We start from the raw sequence: 22,949 nt of genomic DNA, 5'->3' as shown, positions 1-22,949 counted from the left end.
GCATGAGGTGACTTCAGTAGCACTATTTTCTGAGGGGCGCAGCCCCGAAGAAAATAGTGCTACTGAAGTCACCGAAGGCACATAGTTTCAACCGGTGCCTCGAAAAATTGGCCTGGTATATTTGTTTTATATCCCTCCCAATGAATTTAAGAGTATTCGACTGCTGGTATTCTGTAATTTACCCCCTTTTTTAGGGCATCTTGCTTTACTCTTTTCAAGAAGATTGACCAGTCATTCACGCTCGGGAAAGCAGCTCAGCAGGAGGGCAGCGCATACGCGTACTATGAAGAGACAACTGAGCGCTCAGCCGCTGAAGTGTACTCGGTGCATTGCTGTACAACGTACTGGTAAACATGCGCAAACTGCAAACTCACTACGTGCTTCATACATGCAATACGTTCGGTTGGTGCGGTGATGTGTGTGCTCGAGCTGATCAACGATGTGACTGTGAGCTGCAGTTGATTGTGTTTTCTGTCGTCTTTCTACCTAGCTGTCTGTACATGAATATGGACTATCATTTCCTGTTAAAATGCAAGTATACATTGTAAATTTGGGTAGCATTCAGTAACAGCGAGTCTAAGGTTAGATTAGGCACTGGAAAAATTCTAGCAGTTAAAGTATCGAGTGCCACTGTAAATTCGTGTGATTCGTACGGTGTTCTAACGTAAACAGTTAACAAGTTAGACTATATAACTTGTTAGACACTCTGAAAAATAATTATTAGGATGAGATTACGGAAACTAACTGTTAGGGCCTACTGTTAGACAGGTAGAGGCTTAACTAACGTTAGATCTAACTTGCGCTAACGTTAGAAATAATGAAGCAGGCCTACAGTTTGTCAACATCTTTTGGGTGGGTCGCTCGAGTTAGTGAACTGCGAGACCAACTTTCGAACAGCGAAGCATGAACTCCCCAAAATTAGACAGTCCTACACTGGGATATAGCAGAGCTACCGGGACTCACACATTCTGCGTGAGACTCAAGCATTTAGAGGCCATCTCACGATCTCACGCACTACACCCATTTTTCTCACGCATCGGGCGAAGTCTGCAACTTGGGCCTATAATAATGAGCATAGCTCAAAAGATTTAAATGATAGTTGCAATTGAAGGTATATTTCCCTTTTGTCTTTCAAAATAAGTAAAAATAATCACTGAAGTATGCACCAAATCGCACCATTAAGAGCTAAAAATTTAAAAAGCTCCCTACCGTGGGAGGCCACAGAGGGGAAAAAACCCCTCCCACACCCTCGCTCTCGCGCACATTCGCATGCCGAGATGCCGAGTCATGAAAGTCTCACTCATAAAATTTTTTTGGACTTGGCATCCCTGATACAGGCATAGACACTACCTCAAATCTAGCATACCGTAGTTAGGGGATCATACTTTCTTATACATTGCACTAAATCCTTTGAACGATCTTCCATTGGCATATGTCTCTACGAGTCACGACATGCATCTTCAAAACCAGGGCCAAATGAGGCCTAAAGCCACCAACGTTAGGTATTAGAATAGATCTAGCTAGGCCTACGGTACGTCGAAGGACCCTAGCTTACTTATTGTTGTTGTCTAATTACAGATCTACCATATCGCCTACAATTGTACTCTGTTGTAACGTAAGACAATGCCATGATCATCTTTTTAGGTAGAATGAGGGCTTTATAAGAGTCTCTCTAAAGATACGTTGTAAGTCTCGATCTCTAGAGGTCTATACACGTGTTGTATTGAGTGTATGCGAGCCTTGTGGTTCTCGCGAAGTGAAGGCGCCGCGATACCCATTCATTTGTACATGAAATCTCTCGCGAAGCGAAGGTGCTGCAATACCCATTCATTTACACGTGAAATCTTTCACGTCGCGATGCGAAGCAAAAAAGGCGCGATATAGTTTTTGTACTATTTCCCTAGGGAGTATAGTCATATGCGGATTTGTATGGTAGAATTATGTTTTGTTGTTCACAGTGCTCTCGACCAATCAGAGGACGAGAAGCAATTTGTGAGGGATAAAAAAGCAAATTTCCCCCTGAGCGAAAACAAAGAACCAATCCATAAAAGGAAATTTCCCTCTGAGTGAATACAGTGTGCCATTTATGGTTCAGAACCAAACGTATATTGTGCTTTAGTGAGAGAATAGCATCAATAAACTGGAAATTTACTTGCTTCATGGTGTATAGTGCAAAGAGCAAAAACAAATTTGAGGCAGCACAATTAGTACTGGTGGGACACTCCGTTCTCCTCCCTTTACTATTAAGAATCGTATGATGGTCAGTGGTCATAGTTTTAACTTTAAAGTAGAGTAACTTGGGTATCTTATTCATTTCACTTGGCAGGTACTGTATATGCCATGTATTTAGCGAGTCTAAATTTTTGCAAATCAGTACCTCCCAACGATTTCATGAGTGGTTACATTTGTGATCATGGAGTACTGTACTGAACAGAGAAATGTATTTATTAGCGTCACATTAATACTGGGATCAGAGTCGTCATTTTTGCATGTCTTTAATTCTATGAATAGCACCAGACTCACAAAATTCGCAAAAAATAAAAACCTCACACAACATTCGCCGTATACAGTATCCATTTATACACCTGGATCGAAGAGGGACATGATGAGTAAAATAATCTCGTCTATGGGTGCAAGCACTGACAGGATTTGAACTCGGGTCCTCTGACTGGAAGTAAAGAGTCTTATCCGCAATGCCTCAATGCCCCCAAAAGAGCCCCCCCCCCCCAATGTGTCATCTGCCACTTTGTGACACATCAAACACTACTCACCAGCTGCTCCCGGACCAGCACCCTGAGACACTGCAGCACCCTGTCCTTCCCCTGGGGCCAGTGCTGGCCAGATGCCATCAGAAGCTTGTTCACGGTCATGCCAAATCTACCGGCATTCAGTATCAGTGTGTATATGGAGCGCATCAGTTTTTCGTGCTGGTGTCTGCGGAGTCAATGCAAGTCAATGTGTGTGTCACTGGGAGTGAAGAGAAGCTTTTTACCCATTTTTCATTTTTCATTCTGTGCTCGTTCATTCTATCCAGGAAGTGAAATGTAACCGCAGAAAAAGTTACTAATAGTATTAAAGTAGAGACCATGAAAGTGCACAGAGTATTCAATAGATTTTGACAATGCATATGCAACAGATGTACATGATAAAGCCAAGTTGTTTGATCTCTTAAAAGTATCAAATTCAGTGTGAAGCAGGCTGTGGTCTTATTTCATTTGAAAAATAGCAAATGGCTTTGGCAATAATAAGCAAAGAATTTCTCGAATTCGTTTATGAGTAGAGAGGAGCTATGGTAAAGTTACACTGTGTGGTGAAAAGGACATTGCATACCTTTTCAAGTAGACAGCATGGCAGGAAGAAAGGTTAACGATACATGTGTCACATTAAACATACCCTTTGCTAACTTCCTCTAGACTCCTCCTGTGTTCTCGAATGCAGTAATCCTCCCTTGGGAACAGACTCCTTTCCCAGCTAGTTGGGGCGAATGCTTGCAAGGTTCCACATCGTGCAGAAATAACATCTGCCAGGGTGTGGAATGCCATCTCCTTTTGCTCTGAGTTTTTTCCCGGACTGGAAGAATCCCTGAAGGATGGTGCAGTCCTCTCGCAATCCATGGGATCATGAGAAGTTTCTCTGGCAAGGATTGGCTGGTCGGCACTCTTAGGCCCAGGTGCCTCTCTCATTGCTCCTCTGTCGGAGAGTGGTGATGCTTGTCCTGTCTGGTTGCCCAGGAGTCGCTGGATGCTGGCCATGAAAGCTGGCGAGGGTGTCATGGTGAGACTGAAGTTCTTCACCCGAAGTTCCTCGTGGATGCTCTGTGGCTTCTTTGAGTAAGTCTCTGTCTGCAGACCCTGCATTGTCAGCCAGGTGAAGAAGGAATCGGTCTTCAGGATCGGATGTTCTGCCACATCTTGTGAAGCGTCTGCAGAGCTCGAGCTCATCTCCTTCCTCTCCTGGCACTGCTCTGAAGGAGCAAACACAGGTGGTGACGAAGTTGAATTGTCTCCTGCTATCTCCATAGCAACGGCTCCAGCTTGGTCCCAGACTCTGCTCACCTCCCCACCACTACTAGTATTGACTGTTACTCGAGGGCCAATGTAGTCATGATCTAGATGAAAGGCGAAAGGGGTTGCCTCTCCATTCTCATCTTCAGTCGATCCTTTAGAGCCTACCTCGACCTCTGTCATGCTCCCCGAGTCATCTGTTTGATTCCGCCTTTCACTCGTAAGTAGGCGTGGTATCAGAGAAAGCATTCCACTTTTGATTGATTGCGGCTGACCCTCTGTTTTTCCCTCATGGCTCTTGCTCCAAGCCTCGTGGGCACTCTGGATAAGAGCAACAGTCTTTCGCCCACTGTTGGACAGGCACTGTCTTCTCATCTTGCTCATTTCAGAATGGGACACTTCCATACTGCTGTCCTCCTCTTTATCTCTGGTCTCCCTCAAATTGGCAACGTCCCTCGGACCACCAGCAACAATGTCCTCATCCTCAGAGTCTGCAGACTCGGAATCTTTCTGAATTTCTTCTTCGTGCCTCATCTCAAGGTTCTTGATGTCAATGGCACTGAGATCCAAAGACAGCAAACTCTCAGGAACTGTGATGGAGTCATCAATCTGAACAGAAAAAAGGTGAAAAAGAATGACACCACTGAAAAGACACATGATAATGACAAGAAAAACAAACAAACAAAGAGAATACAACAAAGAAAAAGGACAAGAGAAAGATGGACAGAAAGAATTGTAACAAAGAATAAAGGACATCTATATACAGCATCGTATTTCACAAGTTGCAAGTGCTTTTTCAGTTGACAAGGTCTACATTCATCCTTCCTGCCTTTTGGGGGGATTTAGACACTCCTTCATCATACAGTGGACTCCCGTTATAATGAAGTTCTCTTTCGTTATATCAAAATTTCATTATTTCCCAAATGACTTGCCATTATACTGTAAAACGAGGAATGCTCGCGTGCATTTTAATTTCGCGAATTTTGCGAGCGCCAAGTTTCGCAAAATTAAAATGTACACAAAAGTTCTTGTCTACGCTATATGCTTTGAATGCCAGTGGCAGTTCGCGAAAATTTCATGCCGCAAAAAAGTCTGTTGGCAACAATTCACGAAAAATTCATGCCGCGAATATATCATGTTTTACAGTAATCGAACATATACACATAGAATACATAGAATGGATGATGTCGCGGCCTGAATTTTTACTTCGTTGTAACCGGAATTTCGTTATAACTGTGTTCGTTATAAAGGGAGTGCACTGTATTTAGGTGCTGCATAAATTGATATTCTTTGTGACATTCATCATTATTAGAAGCCAAGAAAAATGTAAATCACAAAGTTATTTCTCAATTCTCAATTCCTGATACAAAACTGACATGTTTTATGAATGCATTATTGAAAATGAGTATTACGTATTATGTTTGTAGACAAATGACTTGCCAACTGCGACAACAGTGTAAACAGCAAAAGCAATCTCGATTATGCCAGTTTGTAGCTTGCTCACTTGCACATTTGCACAATTGATCTTTCTTCTTTTTTTTTATTTAGTGCACTTCAATCACTGTCAAAGTGCATAGGGTTACCTGAGGTAACAATTCCTGGCGTTCATATTCAAACAAAGAATTACACTGTGACGACCAGATGACAACAATGGCCCATAAATTTAACACATGCAGTAGCGCCCATGTTTTGCACGGGACGTATCAACACACCTTTTCCGTTTACTGTAAAACACAATTGTATTCGCAGCATACAAATGTCACGAATTGGAGCCGACGGCCTATCTCGCAGCATGAAATTTTCGCGACTTACCACTGGCATCCAATGTATATTGTGTAGGCAAGAACTTTCGTGAGCATTTTAATTTCGCGAACATTCCTCGTTTTACAGTATATTGTAAACTACTAGGTTTTAATAAATACTTTGTTGTCAGGTGGATGTGATGGCAAGCACCATATAAGGACTGCATCATGAATGATCACTGCGTCATCAGTTGCTGTCACACCACATGAAACTACGGTATGTGTAGTTTGCTTGTAGATAATATCCAGAAGTTTGATCACGCAGTCACACTACAGACAAAACTACACATACACACACTTTGTTTTATCAATTGAATTTGTCTGATAATTGTTCAGTTGAACGTAGTTGTTTGGAGGGGATCATTTCCAACAAGCCTCTTTCGTGCTTTGTATGATCCCTCCATTCAAAATGTACGAATTTCACCAAGGTAATTGTATTTGATTTCTGTAAATGTTATGTTTTGATATGGAAATAAATGAATGAATGAATGAATGAATAATATATACATTCAGTGATAGGTAACTACCCGTAGTTTGGTCTCTTTCCAGAAAAATATGCGAACACGCAACAGAGGAAAAAAGAATGCACAATGTGTGCAAACAACATGAATGGATCTATCAGGGTGTCGCAAACTTCTCGAAGTTTCAGCCATGTGTGGTTACACTGCACAAATTTAAGCATAGTTTTGCGAGAAGTGAGAAACTCCCCAAGTGCATGCAGGAGGTTTTGAGGGAAGTTTCACGGTAACTTCTTCAAAGGTTTGTTGTCACACTGCCCAAACTACGTGAAGCAAAATGCTGGGTAGTTTCAGGTAGAGTGTGACCTCGCCTATAGATGCTATCACAGTGTATTTCAAAATCAACATGTGCAATATGCATGTTACCACAAAAGGCCTTTTTTTTTCTCATGTGCAAAGTGAAGACTAACAACTGGCTACTCAGGAGCAGAAAGTCCTCTGTTACTCACCACACCAAGACTCAAGAGACCAAAAAGGGGGACCAGGTTACCCTCAACAAGATCCATGTTCAGCGAAACATCCCCTGGTGATTTCTGAGATTCTACCGAAATAATACATGAAAAATAGAGAGGAATGAGCTTCAGAAACACTGGATGCAAAACATTTTCAGTGTCCGCTCATAAGCCAAGTTGTTAAGAGCATATGTTTCAGTGTTTAAATCTTAAAATACTTTCGATAAGATGATTGAAGTAATAATACAGGCCTATGGAAAGAATCATAGCAACAGTGATGTGGAACAATGAAATGAAATGCTACAGTGCAAATAAAACTATGACAGGATATGAAAACCTATAATGTATGCTACATTGGATGCAAGATATCATACATCACAAATGAAGTTACCAGTTTGATTATTCTCTATCAATCACCCACCATTTAAAAACAACCATGATCGTGATGATGCCTCGCATGGATATATCAAGAAATGTTCTAATTGAGGAGTTGTCACTGCACTCAAAAGCAATTTAAAAATTTGTGGCATGAGAAAAATTGTGACACACGCTGTGGTCATGTCACCATATGACATCCTCGACAAACAATAAGAAAAGTTCTGTCATATTATTCATTGGATGCCGAGCCATCAGTCCTTCACAGGAAGAGGTATTTTCTCCCTCCCCTTGCCTTTAAGTAGCCATGAGGAAGGCTTTCATTTATCAGAAATTTTAACAATGAATATCAGTCTGGGTTTGGTGAAATAACATACTTGTTCTATTTTTCCCCATGGCAGGCAGTGCTGTAGTCTTCTATGTTTGTTCTTTGTTCATATTGTTAACACTGAGATTACATTCATTACTTGTGCGCTAATTTAAATGTGACCAACATCACAGCAACGCATATACTATAGTAAACATCCATACAAAGAAACCAAGAAGTTCTTAACCCTATTTTAACTGGGCTATTTGAGACCAAGTTTTTACCCCCCCCTTCAGATCTCCACCACCGATCACGCGATCGCCGCAAAATTTTGCCTGAACATAGAGCTGGATGCTAATACAATACAAGATTACATGGTCATTCATAGAAAAATGTTGAAATTATATTTTTTAATAAATTAATTACGCAAATTTATACATGAAATCATATTTTAACCTATAACTCCATCAAAAAGACAAAAGGATTGTTAAATTTTTGTGTCAGAGTTCCTCAAGACACATCAAACAATTTTCTTGTAATAAAATAGTGCAATCAAAATCAGTTTCTTTTCTTTTTTATTGTTTTGGTAATTTCTTATGTATTTTACTGTTTTTTCGATCTTTTGTTTTCTATTGTTTTTTTGCCAAAATTTGTTGCAGGCATTTTTTCAAGCTTATCTACATTAGAATTTATTAATTTCAATGGTTAAAAGTTGAAATAATCTAATTTATATCAATTATACAAGAAAAACCATTTGCGTTTGATTTGCACACGAAATCATGAATTTGAGCTGTTTTCGGGTTGACATGCATATGCAAAACATTGCGTAACTTCAGAACGGTGTACCCAGACGTCGCAAATTTGGTCTCAAAATATGCGGGAGACTTCAATGAAAAAAGTCATGAAACGACGCGGCAAAATCTTTGCGCATTGCGGAATCGTGGCACGAAATGTCGAGGGGGGTCAATTTGACCCCCCCCCAGTTGAAATAGGGTTAATGATATGGTGATCAAATTAATCTTTTTTTATGAGTTTTCATAGAATGTTGTTACGACTGCTCTGATCTCAGTGCACATTGTGCACACTTTGACCACGAGTTTGATTTTGCTGGAACACATATTGTATATTCCATAGACACCTGCCCGAGTATACTCGGCACTAGTCCTCAATGGGTTAAGAAGACATGTAACGGAAATGAACTAAGATTGATTAACTGAGCTCAGCAGATCACTAGTGATTGATCATTGATCTTGAGCAGCACAGAAATGGTTTCATACCTTGGTGGTAGGCCTCAAGGAAAGCCTTGAAAAGACTGATCGTCTCATTGGCAGCCTTACGCGGAACGCTGTGGGAGTCAAGCAAACTGAAGAAGGTCTTGTTGAACTGGAACGACATTGGCACCGTGTGCATCGCACGGATCTTGTTACGGGATTCATGTTCCACCATGCGCTGCATTTTGGGAAGAGGGAATTCAGTCAGAAAGTCAGAACAATTTTTTTTTCATAGGATTTGTGAGTAAAGTACAGTCAAACCTGCCTTAGCTGTCACCTGTCTATAACGACCACTTGTCTAAAGTGGCCACTGAAAAATCCCCCTGAGAGAAAAGCCATGTTAAAGACCCTGTGTATAGCGACCACCTGTCTAACACGGCCAGTGGCCACAAATTTTGTTTCCTGTAGTAGATTCTAACCTGTCTATAGCGGCCACAGACCCAAAGGAGCCATAGCCGAGCTGGTAATTCAGCGCGTTTTTCTGCTTTGTATCCGTGCCAGTCATTCACAAGCAAAATTCAGTGATCGCCACCGCTGCATACGTACAAGTACACACATGCATGAACATGTAAGTACTTACAGATGTACTGTAAAAGCGGAAATTTTCGCGGTGTTGAAATTTTCGCGCATTTCGCGCAACCAGAAAGTAGCGCGAAAATAAAAGCACGCGAATATTTTTGCATGCCATACATTCCAGTAGTTGACGTCTTGATTCCGCGGAATTAAAGACACGCGAAACTCTTCTTACCCTGCCAAGCGCGACAATATCCACTTTTACAGTATACAACGATAATACATGTACATGTAGGCAATGCACACAAATTTGGATAACCTGCCTATAGCGACCACCTGTCTGTAACGGCCACTTTTTTTGTCTCCCGTAGGTGGCCACTATATACAGGTTTGACTGTACGTAAAACAAAGCAACAAGTTAATAAGTATATTTCCCCAGTAGAATTTACATGTAAAGCGATGCATACGAACAGTATTTAGGCTAGAAGTACAGTTGCTAAAATGTTCTGAAGAAAATTCAAGCAATTCACAAATCCCTCTTTAAAAGCAATCCCCAGTCACAAGTCCAAAATTCATTCTTAGGTATCCTCCACGAGGTGATAGAATTTACACCTACCACTGAGGTACTCAAGTGATAACACTTTAACATTGTCTTACACTCCTGCCAAGGAAGCCAGCAAGTTTGAACTTGGACACAGTCTGGTGAAGGAGGCGTTGGTCGTACTGCTGCAGCACGTAGTACAGTTCCTTCATGTCTCGCCGCTTATAGTGGTGGGACAGCATAGCGATCTTGGAAGAGAAAATTTGAACGACATTCAATGTTAAAGACGTCTAGATTCAAACTTGTCAGATCTACTTTTATGTAGAATGTGCACATATTTCTCGTTAATGAATTAAACCCGGACAACCATGATATTTTTTCATACTTTTATCGAATGATCATGAAAGAAAACCAGCTGAGTGATGACAAAGAAGAACTGGAAACAGAAGAGTAAGAGAAGGAAAGATAAATACGAGACAGAAAAGAATAAAAAAAGTACAGACAAAAGAAGAGGGAAAAAACTGGAAGAACACAATACAGAGCACTTTAGGAAATGAGTCCTCCATTGGTAAAAAAGAAAGGAGAAAAGAGGAAAAAAAAACAAGAAGAAAGTGAGAGAAAAGAAAGAACTTTTCTCTTTTTTTTGTAATCTGACAGAAACTTGCTGACAGACTTTTGTCACTTGGTATTTGGCTTACATGCAAGTGGAAACTCTAACAGCTATATTTTGCTTTTGGTCAATAATTACAACATTAACATTTCATATTGTCTTACATTAAAAAAGACCTAACCATAATTGCCATTTAAATTTACGGGGAAATAAAAAAGGATATTGAGGAGCAATTTCAAATCGATATTTTAGAAAGAGAGACAATTCAGTCATATAAATATGAATTCTTCACCAACATCTTACCAAGACAATTTTCACAAGAATACACATCATGATATCCTGGTCAGATGACACATCACATGACTCCAGGTTACTGTAGGTCATGGCAGGGGGCGCTGTGCTTGGGATGATGTCATACTTCTCATGCAGCTCATCTAAGCTGGCTGGCATAGCTAGCCTCTCTTTCGTGTTGAGCATTCTAGGAATAAAATCAACAGTCAGCACATTTCAGGGGACAATGGCGATGTTTTAACTGTTAATCATGTTTTCCTTTGTGTGGACAGATTATACAAAACGCATTCACTAAATACATGTAATACACCATTAGTGCATCATGTAACAACTAAGGCTAAAGGCGCAGTCAGACTGGCAAAAAATTGAGAAGTTTAAGATCACAAGGTCTTTGCGATCTTTGGTCATGTAGTCACACTGGCAGCCAAACTTCTCGATCTTTGGATCGAGAAGCTTGGGCCATTAGTGTGCGCACAAAAATAAGAAGAAGAGCGCACTGTCTGATGCCTAGTGGCTGTTACGTATCGATGAGCGCATGCACAACACAATAGCCATGTGCTTCTGAGGCATGGCCAAATTCTCTTTGGGCACGGCCAAGAAACAGGTGGTGGACTGGTCACGTGACAAAGATTGCAAAGTTTTAGTTTCCAGAAGTCACACTAGCAAAAGATCAAGAAGTTTGGCATGGGTGGGAGAAATAATAATAATAATGATAATAATAATACAGGGTACTTATAATGCGCCAGTTTGACATAGTTAATGTGCTCACTAGTTGGAGTGGGAAATTTCATGAGAAGTTTGTGGTCACACTGGCAAAACTTCAAGATCTTACAGATCGCGTTCTTAAACTTCTCGAACTTTTGCCAGTGCGACCACGCCTTATAAGTTCAAATGTTTTCTTTAAACAAACAGAAAATACTTGAAAGATTAGCTTACAAGCTGGGTGATCCAACGTGGTTGACATTGAGTTGATACATGAAGTATTTGTTTTATCTCTTGTCACTCTCAATATACATTGTCAACTCCATGATGCTGTTATTTTTGAGAAATTTTGGAGCTTGGGAACAGACAACAGAATTTCCTGCTCAAAACTGTGCAGTGGCCAAATAATATCACTATTTTCTTTTCACTTCTCTCAGTGGGGGGTTACAGAGTATTTCAGTATACCTTTGGAAATGATGTCAATTTACTTCTGTACTCTAATGTGTTAATCTATGTTAGCATATACATATATCACCATAAATATACATTGTAACTGTTACCACAGTAGAATATAGTAAGAGAGAGATTGGCAAATATATAAAAGTATTGCCCTTATAGACATTGCTTCAGTGAGCAGACATAATTGAGTGTGGATACCAAACATGCAAGAACCCCCCCATCAAATCATATCATAGATGCTACTTCATTTTCAGCCGAAAGTTCTAGTTTGAAGCACAGTGACTTTATATTCTCACCAAAATAGTATGCTGTTATATCGATCTCAATCTCTACTTTCTCACACAGTAAATGCAGATCGAACCATAGGGGTTTACCTTTACAATTCTTTTTGTGTCTAGTCCCTGTAAAACCAGTAATGTTCACAAGCATTTTGATTTCCCAAATTTTGCGAGAGCAAATATTCACAATATTCAAATGCGCTCAAAAATTTTGTCATTGCACTGAATGACCATGACAATTCACAAAAATGTCATGCCACGAAAAAAAAGGTTGTTGGCTCCAATTTGAAAAAATTCCATGCTGCGAAACCATATCTTGCTTTACATTTGAGTATCCACTTGAGCTGTTTTCACTTACTCAAATCTCTCGTGAATTTGCATGCACAGGTTCCTGAAGATCTCCTCACAGACAGCGGGGTCCTCATAGTCACCATCTTTGGCAGGCAGTGTGGCCATGAAGCTCTGGGCAGTGGAAATAATATAAGAACGAGGGAGCCCTTATCATTCTGGAGATCAACACTGGAGTCTAGGGCAGGCAATTACCCCCTGGGCAATTACCCCAGACCCTTCCCCTGACCCTAATCCTAATCCTGAACTTAATCCCAACCCTAAACCCAAACCCCAACCTTTAACCTACCCTAACCCTAAACCTACCTTAGCCCTAATCTTTACTCTAACCTTATCACGAAACCAGTATTTAGCTGGTGGGTAATTGCCCTGATATGCAACACTGTAATATGAATAAGTAAACTTTAGTTTGAAATTCAATTCACACCAACAAGCATGTGGTTTAGTTTTCCTAAACTTGCCACAAAAGCACTTCGCTTCTGCAATGCAAAACCACGTGCACAGTGGGAGAATGTGGTGTAATTTTGTGCATAAAGGTGCACGCACACTTTCATTTCATGACGTACTGAATCTATAGATTAGTATGTCAAAGTGCGTGTCTTTATGTGTGTGTGGGGGGGGGGGGAGAAGGGTGTGGAGGTTGTGCATGGGAGCGATGAGTGGAGCGTGTACCGTACGTCAAAAAGACAAACATTACAACGGGACCCTCTGCAATGATATCATTAAAAATAGTGAGTCAATCGAAATACAAATTCAGGGTATGAAACTATAACTCATTGCCCACATCTTACAGAAAACCCTATTTGACTTGCTTCAGTGGCTAAAGAGAAATGAGGAATTTTGTAGAGGATGTCAAGGATCTCTTCCCTCCAAGTTCTGTCTACTGTATTCACACACAAAAGCATCAAAGTGCTACACTTGGAAGAATCAGACTCATGACATGCTTTACAACTTTTCACATTTCTCTGTGAACGCTTAACCACATTGAATGGGGTTTTCTGCAAAATAGAGCTAAGATGTTATGTTTTAAGACCCTGAAGTGGCATTTAGACAGTTTAATCATATTGGGTGTTATCAATGCGAAAATTTGATTGTAATTTTTCTTTTTTTTTTTCTTTTTTTTTTTTTTTTTTTTGGGGGGGGGGAGGGACATACTGTATGTGTGAGTGCATAGCTGGAGTATGAAGAGTGTTTATGAGATGGGGTGGGGGGGGGGGGGGCTGATAGCAGGATCTGGGAATAGGCAGGTTATTAGGGAGGGGGTACAATTAGTGAAAAAAGGTTGGAGCGGGGGTGCCGTTGGAGTGGGGCCTTCATAAAGGGCACATTAAGGAATTGATGATAAGGGAAGAAAGATTTGTATTTGTTTTATGGGGAGGGGGATAAAAAGTTGCATTGTTTCTTTTATGCAAAGATTTCATCAGTATATCAAATTTGTTATATATTTGAAAATTTGTACACTTGTCTTCCTAAACAGTCAAGTACTACATTGTACAAAGACTAAAGTGTATTCCTTGACAGAAATAATTTCATGCTGTGTGTATTTATTTTGCATATTTAAATATCTGTACATTTGTTTCCCTGAACATTCAAGTCGAAAGATTTAAGTGTATTCCTTGATGGGAGATATTATGTTTCACACATTGAACATATAAACATTCCAGTGGAATATAAAGCAATGAATGAAATTGAAATAGATAATTAAACTAGAAAAGCACTCTGAGAGCGCAGATCTCCGCAAAGCAACTAATTTCCACCTATATGTATGTATGCTGAAAAATCGCCCGATTTCCCAATGTAGAAGCCTTTATTACGTCATAAACCCACAGCTGCGCGGTGTGCTTCGCCCTAGCAGAAACTAGAGCACGCACTTTAATGCACGTATGAAAACCTCAAAAACGTGCAGCTTGAACTCCAAAGTTCAATGACCCTTCCTGCCAAAATATTGAAAAGCCTTCATAAAAGTTAAAAATTTATAAAAATTTCTTGATCACTACCAAAATTGAATCATCTCTACCTTGTGTCATTCTCAACCTTTCCTGCAAGTTTCATCCAAATCTGTCCACAATTTTTTTGAGTTATTTTGCACACGGACAAACAAACCAACAAACAAACAAGCAAGTCCATGCTGATGAAAACATAACCTCCTCCCTTGGTGGAGGTAAAAAAAAAAATGAAAAATGTGAATGCATTTTGAAAGAACTTTGAATAGCAAATGTGACTTCACTTACCTTGTCTGCTGTGAGGTCGGTGAGCCAGACAGAGAAATTGGACACATTCGTTTGCTTTTTCATCAAGTGTCTAAATCTTCGGCAGACAGAGCAAGATGTTTTGTCTTGCGATTCCTGAGGGAAATATTCACAGAAGAAATAGGGTGGCTGCCTCTTCTATGATTCACATTAACTTTTCATGGCTCTAAAGCATTGTATAGTCTGTTTATTGTTTGGAAGTTCTGATCCTTTAAAACTCAGGATTCTGAACTAAAGTTTGCACTTTGCATGGTAAAAAATCTTTTGTAGTTTTGTGAAGTATAGGTAAAATGGGTCACATTGACACACAATCGAGGAGTGTACATCTGGCAGATCATCTCCAAAAGAATACTGTTTCATGTCGCTTCAAATGAAAACTCATATAACCAACAAAATCACCTATTAAAGTTGATTTCTGCACCTCACAAAATGTGCATGAGAACTACAGAATTAGAACTCATATAACCAGCAAAATCACCTATTAAAATGGATTTGTGCACCTCACAAAATGTGCATGAGAACTATAGAATTAGAATGCAGCAAAGGTCAGTAGAAAATTACTTGAAGCCCGGAAGAAAATGTGAGGATTCAATGTGTGATGTTTTAATAATCTTTTTTTCCTTTCGAAAGTTAAGAGGATTAATGAGTTTTCAGGTTGATTTCTGCTACACCTTGGAACTTTCCAATCACGTTTAGATACTGTGATATACTCAGAAGTTAACTACAATTGTAATTAAAGGGATCGTACAGTTTTGGTTGAGACCTAATTTCAGATTTCTAACATGTTTTGGTGAGATAATATGAATGAGAAACCTCTTATGAAATATGAAAGAGCATGTAATTCCATTAAAAATTCAACGTTTATTTGATGAAAATTGGTATTGAAACGGCTGAGATATCCAAAAGAGAGCGATTCTAGTAAGTGTGGGACCCACACTTTATTACGATCGATTTGTTTTACTTTGTTTTTGGATGTTTCAGTCATTCTAAACCTGATTTTCATCAAATAAACTTTGAATTGCTTTAAAATGGTATGCTCTGTACTATATCATAAGTGTTTTCTTGGTATCTCGCAAAAATTTAAAAGGCCAATTCTCATCTCCACCAATACTGTACCATAAAAATTGTAATTATAACAAAATAAAATCATGTATAAATTGATTATTTATAAATTAATAAATTTATAAATTGATTTAAATAAATAAAATTGTAATTAACATTGAAATAAAGCAATTCTGTGAAAAAACGAACAAATATCAGGATGATCTCTTGAGTACATTACCACAAGTCTTTCCTGTAGCATGTCTCTACTGATGTTCCAATGGATGAAATGCCTTACGGACTCTGCAGACACAACATGTTCCTTGAGAATTCTCTGGGTGAGACCACATAGCATAATCTGCATGGTACACACAGAGTGAAAAGAAAATGTCATTTTGACTTGAATGTCTCTTAAGTTGAAGTGCTGATTGAATAAGCCCGGAAAGTCTTAAAAACATGAAAGATATGTTCAAAATAAACATGAATGGCTGTGCAAATTTTGCCATTAAAGAGATAAAAAGTAACTTTTTCATGCCTCAAATCCTGTCACTACCCTATTTCTTGTTAACGTGCCTCACACATAACTGATCCACATAAATTTCTGGTTGACATTTATAAAACTTTTTTTTTTTTGGGGGGGGGGGGGGAGTTTTCGAAGCATGACAGAGGGGTTCTCCAAACATCAGCATTAAGTATTAGCACTGCATCACAAATTTTGAATGTTGAGCTCAGAACTTTGCAAGACTGCAAAGACCACAGTTAGAACCAGTAACACACCAGAACAGCTATGTTACACTTGTTTGTTATGCCTTTTGTTTATGTCATCAGCTTCCAGCTGCGTGGCGCCTCACCCGAGCAGAGCACGCACTTTAGTGAGCATATATGCAAACTTCAAATACGCGCAGCTTGAACTGCCAAATGATTGACGAAAGAAATCCTTCAAAAATTCATAAAAATTTCCTGATCACTACCATCATTTAATCATCAATTCCTTGCATCATTATAAATTTTTCCTGCAAGTTTCATTCAAATCTGTTCACAACTTTTTGAGGCATTTTGAACACAGACAAACAATCAAACACAGGTAAAACATATCCAATCTTGGCATACATGTAGGTAATAACGCTCTTTGAACCTATAAATCAAACTCTGCCATCTCAAACTGGTGATGTCTGTGTGGACATCTACAGCTGTAAATATATCTACACATGAAGTTCTACTTGAGCAGATAAACTAAGAGGCCCAAATTCATGAAGGTGGTACAAATGAAACCATGGTTTAAACCATGGACAAAAACCATGGAGCGTCAAGTGTCGCACGGAATATTTCGTTACAAAATCAGTCATTTTGTAGATGAAATGATTATTTTGTAACGAAATGAAAACATTTTGTAAATAAATGAACATTTTGTCCACGAAATGATGATTTTGTTTTAAAAATTGTCATTTTGTTGACAAAATGAACAATTTCGTAACAAAATATTCCGTGCAACACTTGGCGCTCCATGGTTTTTGTCCATGGTTTAAACCACGGTTTCCTTTGTACCACCTTCGTGAATTCGGGCCATAGAGTGTGTACTCTGAAAAACCAAAAACCCTATTAAAAAAAGGATGATGACATACAATGTACATGCAGGAGAGTCACATATTCCAGTAATGTGGGGACATAATTTCATCACAATACTATTTTCATAACAAGTCATGTGTGTAGAATTTATGCATGTTTTCTTCTTTTGTTCTGCTTCCATGAGCCCCCTTCTCATGCATTGTCACTATCCTTGTTCATTGTGATTTGCTCGCTTATGAATGCCTTTTGAAAACATTTATTCCTTATTCCAATCACTATAAATGCTGACGCTCTGTACCCAGTACAACCTATTTATAGATATTCAAACGTAAAGGTCTACAAATCACCTGGAGATCTCCTTTAAAGGTACTGTTTACCATAGGGAGAGTTACATACAAAATGCTCAAAATATCCATTTGATTCATATGTGTTGCGTAGGTCAAATTTTGCACTAAAGCCTAAAATATAGGGAGATACATGTATCACTATTTTTCATACTAAACCATACTGTAAGTGCAGACGGTTAAGTCTATTTTGTATTATAACTTTTGTTCATATTTTATACATTTAACAATACTTACATTGATTACACTGATTCAAATTTTTACATCAGTTGTATCTATCCCCAACTCACATTTTAGAACTTTTATGAAGCACTAAATCTCTGTTTTTGTTTCACCTGCAAATGGTACATGTATGTAATGCCTGGGGAGCTGTGATGTAGAACTTCCAACACCAAGAAAAGGTTCACCACCACCCCTATTACCACCACCACCATCACTACTACCACCACCACCACCACCACCATCACCACCACCATCACCATCATCACCATCACCACCACCATCACCACCATCACCACCACCATCACCACCATCACCACTACCATCACCACCACCACCACCATCACCATCATCATCATCATCACCACCATCATCACCATCATCACCACAACCAACATTACCATCACCACCACCAATATTACCACCACCACCACAATCATCACCATCACCACCACGATCACCATCATCACCACAACCAACATTACCACCACCACCATCATTACCACCACCACCACCACTACCACCACCACCATCACCATCACCACCACCATCACCATCACCACCATCACCACCATCACCACCATCACCACCACCATGTCCCCTTAGACTTACCAAGTTGTCCTCTGCGGTGCTCCACTTCACCCTCTTCTGCGCCTTCTTTTGAATGCTCTCCAGGTCCACCTTGTCCGCGATGTGCTTGTTTCGCACGACTTTGCCGGACAGCTTGAAGCTCTTTGGCGACTTGGCCGCTTTCTTCTTGCCCCCTCCCGTGCCACTGCCGCCCCCTGATTTAGCTGCCTTGGGCTTGGCACCCTCTGGTCCTTCATCTCGGTGGACACGTTTCCGCTTCTGACCTTTGCCACCGACAGTGGCTTGCTTGTGCTGAATGGCCGCTACTTTGACCACCATTATATTTTTTTTCCCAGCTACAACAACAACAAAAAAATAACTAAGTAAAAAACATTAAGGAAAGCCCCTTAATGATTGCATTAAAAGGAAATGACTTGACAAGAACAGAATATGATGACATTTCACTAAACTAGTAACTAATTGGACACAGCACTTTGCTACTGCACCGCACAATAAGGGCCTTGCAAATATTTCTTCTCACATCAAAAAAACATTGTGAGAAGTCACAGTTGTTGTCTTTTGGCACAAGAACCGCAACACTCACGTACACTGTATATGGCGCACCATTTTTGTCCTGAAAAAATATTGAAAGTTGGGGGTGCGCCTTAAACACCAATGCACGCAAATCCCTGCTCATGGGAAATGCACACAGAGTGTACAAACCCTATTGCAGGAAGGTAATCTATTGTCTGTATTAACAATAGTGTAATATGTACTTGTCATCATCAGTAGAACATGCTCAAGAAATGTGAATGATAATGATTTAAAATTTCTGTGACAGAGTCCTAATTCAAGAAATACACAAGATATATGTTTGCTATCATATTCATTGATATTCTTACCCGTTGAGGACGAATCCCGAGTATACTCAGGCAGGTGTCTATGGGAAATGCGTGTTGTAGCAAAATCAAACCGTCCTCAATGGGTTAAAGTAATTGGCACACCATTAATAACATTTGCAATGAAATTATAATTTTTCTTTCGCCATGTTCCCTAGCATTGTGAAGACAATCCCTTCCCACAATACAAAATTGCCAGAATTGTTCCGAATTTCCCATACAGATTTGCTATAATTTTGCAATAAAAACTTGAGCAATTAAGTTGAGGTAAAGCATTCTTCAATGACACAGGCATGTCTCAAAACACTTGCCTATGCATTTCTTTCCCCCCGCCCAATGGCCAAAGTTGGAGTGTGCCTTGTACATGAGGGCGCCATAATATGTGATCGTGCATCACAAAACGAACAAAGTCGCACACACTGATTTTGCATGAGGACTGAAAATAGGTGAAATGGGTCAACCTAGCCAATCTTTACTTTTTCATATTTTCTGAAAGAGGAAGTCTTCTTTTACATCATACTAAAATTTGGGATCGTGAAACGGGCAGGAAAGTGTGGTTTTTTTAGCAGTTTATCTCGAACATTTTTGGTAAAATAGTGTGATTAGGTGTGTCTTCAATAGAGTCCCCTTTTCATTTTTGAAAAACCTTTTACACACTCTTCACTTTCATCTCTAATAACTTTTGAAAGGATAATGCTACTGCTTTGAAAGTTGGCATTGATTATTGACAGAATGTGTTAATGAGGCATGCTCAATTTCAGTTTAATCTCATAATCCCATCATTGTTGTTACTCCAGTGGTTTACTTCCTGTTTTTTGTCCCATTCATCACACAGCCAGCACGGTTTGGTAAAGATTAAGCACTTGAATAGACACTGTACTTCAGAGCCTCTGTTCTCAGTTCACACTTTTCCTGATTTTGTGCTTTCTTTCCAATATTTAGATAGGTTAGGAGAGTCCATTTGATTTGAATTATACATCATTTTAAAGCTTAAAGTCTGCTCTTTCAGATTATGGTCTTAACTAAATATTTATGTCTGGCGACTTTTTGTTTGTTTTGTGGTGCAGGGTCACATATGAGTAAGAGGGTAATCTGATTCAAAATATACATACACACATACATACATATATCAACTTCTACCCGAAGCTGTAACAATACATCGTACCAACAATTTAGAATGCAATAGATAAAGAGCCAATGTTCACCATTTGAATACTACAATTAACAAGATTACCAATGAACAGCACAATTAGCTTTAAATTCATCTATAGTATAACTTACATACATGTATATGGTAATGTACTGTAATATCCTCTGATTAGAAATACCTCGTTCACCTTTCGGTAAGTCTTTGTTATGGCTGTTTTCACCTACGCATCTCCCCATCTTCACTTTTGGCTTCTTGGTGAATGAGTACTTGTGCTTGGAATGCAACTTGAACCAGTTCGATCGACGGAAGCTGGCAGAAGAGAAAGAAGATATATATAGCAATTAAAACAATGATCACAACTTAGTCAAAAATTGGTGTAGAGTGTGGGGAACTAAAACACAGTAAACAGCACACACTTCTCTTTAACCTCTTGAAGACTAGTCTTTAAGTAGTCTTCTTATCCAGCACCGACAGTAGAGAAACTTCAAACAATTCATAACTTTTGAACGGATTCTCTGATTTTCCTCAATTCTTCACTGATGTGTTCTACTAGAATTGCTGCATTCGCTCAATCCACGTGTTTACAAAGGTGAACTTATCCTTAAATGAAACTTCACTGTTCTCTATGCATGATAGTACATTTTTTCTTTGATGGAAGCTTTTTTGAACCTCAAACAAATTTTCACTTTAATGTCATCAGGCTTGCTTAATCTAAAAGCTGCTGTGTCAGACAATGAAATTCAAATGCACAGTGTACAAACACCTTTCTGAGTTTCATTGAATCTATTGAAAATTGGGCAGGATTGGAAAAGGGACCTATAGAGAGAGAAAAAAAAAGACAAAAAAGAGAAAAACTCACGCAAAGTGGGAAGAATCAAAGCCAGCGGCTCCCCTGCCATCCCCTGGAAGCTGGTTTGGGGGAAGATGTGGGACCTCCTGAGATTTAGCTATCATGCACATACTGTAGAGAGTTGAGTGTCTTTCGTTCTTCCGAGGCAATTTTTTCTTCTTCTCCTCTTTGGCCTGGTCCCGCCTTTTACCAAAGATACCTAAATAGATAATAATTAAACAGAAATACACTGGACACCGTGCATGGTACGTATCACAGCACTAAGCAAAAAACAGTTATTACACAACTTTATAAAATGATTAGTAACTACAGAAATATACTTAGAATTACAGAGCTTGGAGAAATCTCTTATTGACAGGGTGGAGCATTCCATGCATTGGGAGCATAATAATAACAATAATCATCATCATCATTGTTATCCTCCTCCTCATCACCATCATCATCATTATTATGATAATTACAATAATAATAATAATAATATGATGATGAACAATTTATATAGTGCTTATAACCAAAATTTTCAAGTGCTTTACAATCAACAAGCGAAACAAACATGAAAAAAATCAAGTACGAGCACAAATACATCATAAATTACATAGTAGTATTGTTCTTCAAATAAGTGAGACTTGAGTTTCTTTTTAACAATGTAAACAGCGGTAAGAGTACTGAATAATATATTCACCAGAAGAGGGCAAACTGAATCCAGGAACCACAAAAAGAGTTTGATCAGGACTAGAATGAAGACAACAAATAGGCCCGTAGACAAAACATATCGATGGGATAATGTGGTGCAATATTACTGAATAATATCTTTGAAGACACTCAAACACATTTTCAAATCGATGACATCAGAAAGATTTGCACTTTGTGACACAAAGAGTGACCCTTTTAGTCATCAAAAGTTAGGATGGTATTAGCTTTATATTCTGAATTAGACAGCAAAATAAATCATTTCATGTATATTGATTAATACAGATATAAAAATGAAATATTCAATCTTTTACAGTTTGGTACATTACATGACGGGTAATGTATGTGCCATTTTTCATGGCGATTGCGCAATCGACGACTGAGATCTTGGCCAAACAGAACAGTCAAAAAAAGCCCAGCCTGGTTAGGGTTAATGTGATGACTCCGTTCTCCCCTACCCTTGATTCTCCTTCAAAACTCTGCTGTGAAGGAGAGGCTACTCTCAATAAGCAGAAACTCTTCTCATCACTTGTAATCCCACGTCACTTCCCACAACCCTTCATCATGCTACCTGAAGAAACTGACGTCTGCCAGAAAGACTTCAGTTCTACATTAAAAGAGCACAAAGTGTGATGTTACAGTCATTCATTTGCCATGGAAACCGATTCTGAGCAACCTCACCTGGCCCACGAGTTCACGCACAGGAGATTCCAACCCTAGCTCTAACAAGAGACTGGATATCCTCACTTCGGTACTGTATAAGTATCAATAGCAATGGCGGATCCAGAGGGGGTGCAACGGGTGCACGCCCCCTCTTTATTTCTTTTTAAAACAAACAAACAAAAAAGAAATACAAAGAAAAAATGGGGGAGGGGGCACACATGCCCCCTTTCATTTTGT

At 39.3% G+C, this 22,949-nt stretch overlaps 1 protein-coding gene across 1 annotated transcript in view; it reads right to left on the bottom strand.

The window, feature by feature from the left end:
* The window catches only part of LOC139720400 (general transcription factor 3C polypeptide 1-like), a 50,166-nt gene that overhangs the window by 4,296 nt on the left and 22,921 nt on the right, over nucleotides 1-22,949 (bottom strand). The window contains exons 20-31 of the mRNA XM_071631764.1: nucleotides 21,369-21,558; nucleotides 20,697-20,818; nucleotides 18,503-18,816; nucleotides 16,003-16,119; nucleotides 14,703-14,816; nucleotides 12,482-12,585; nucleotides 10,697-10,871; nucleotides 9,900-10,031; nucleotides 8,736-8,907; nucleotides 6,774-6,865; nucleotides 3,394-4,613; nucleotides 2,772-2,934 (exon numbers count right to left, since the gene is read on the bottom strand). Of these exons, the coding sequence (XP_071487865.1) occupies nucleotides 2,772-2,934; nucleotides 3,394-4,613; nucleotides 6,774-6,865; nucleotides 8,736-8,907; nucleotides 9,900-10,031; nucleotides 10,697-10,871; nucleotides 12,482-12,585; nucleotides 14,703-14,816; nucleotides 16,003-16,119; nucleotides 18,503-18,816; nucleotides 20,697-20,818; nucleotides 21,369-21,558 (2,915 nt within the window). The remainder of the gene's footprint in view (nucleotides 1-2,771; nucleotides 2,935-3,393; nucleotides 4,614-6,773; nucleotides 6,866-8,735; nucleotides 8,908-9,899; nucleotides 10,032-10,696; nucleotides 10,872-12,481; nucleotides 12,586-14,702; nucleotides 14,817-16,002; nucleotides 16,120-18,502; nucleotides 18,817-20,696; nucleotides 20,819-21,368; nucleotides 21,559-22,949) is intronic.

The sequence above is a fragment of the Diadema antillarum genome, unplaced genomic scaffold, assembly GCF_040938485.1.
Source record: "Diadema antillarum isolate AM-2024a unplaced genomic scaffold, OU_Dant_1.0 scf00000011, whole genome shotgun sequence".
NCBI lineage: Eukaryota > Metazoa > Echinodermata > Echinoidea > Diadematoida > Diadematidae > Diadema > Diadema antillarum.
The sequence above is the reverse complement of the archived record's forward strand: the minus strand, read 5'-3'. Positions and strand labels throughout refer to the sequence as shown.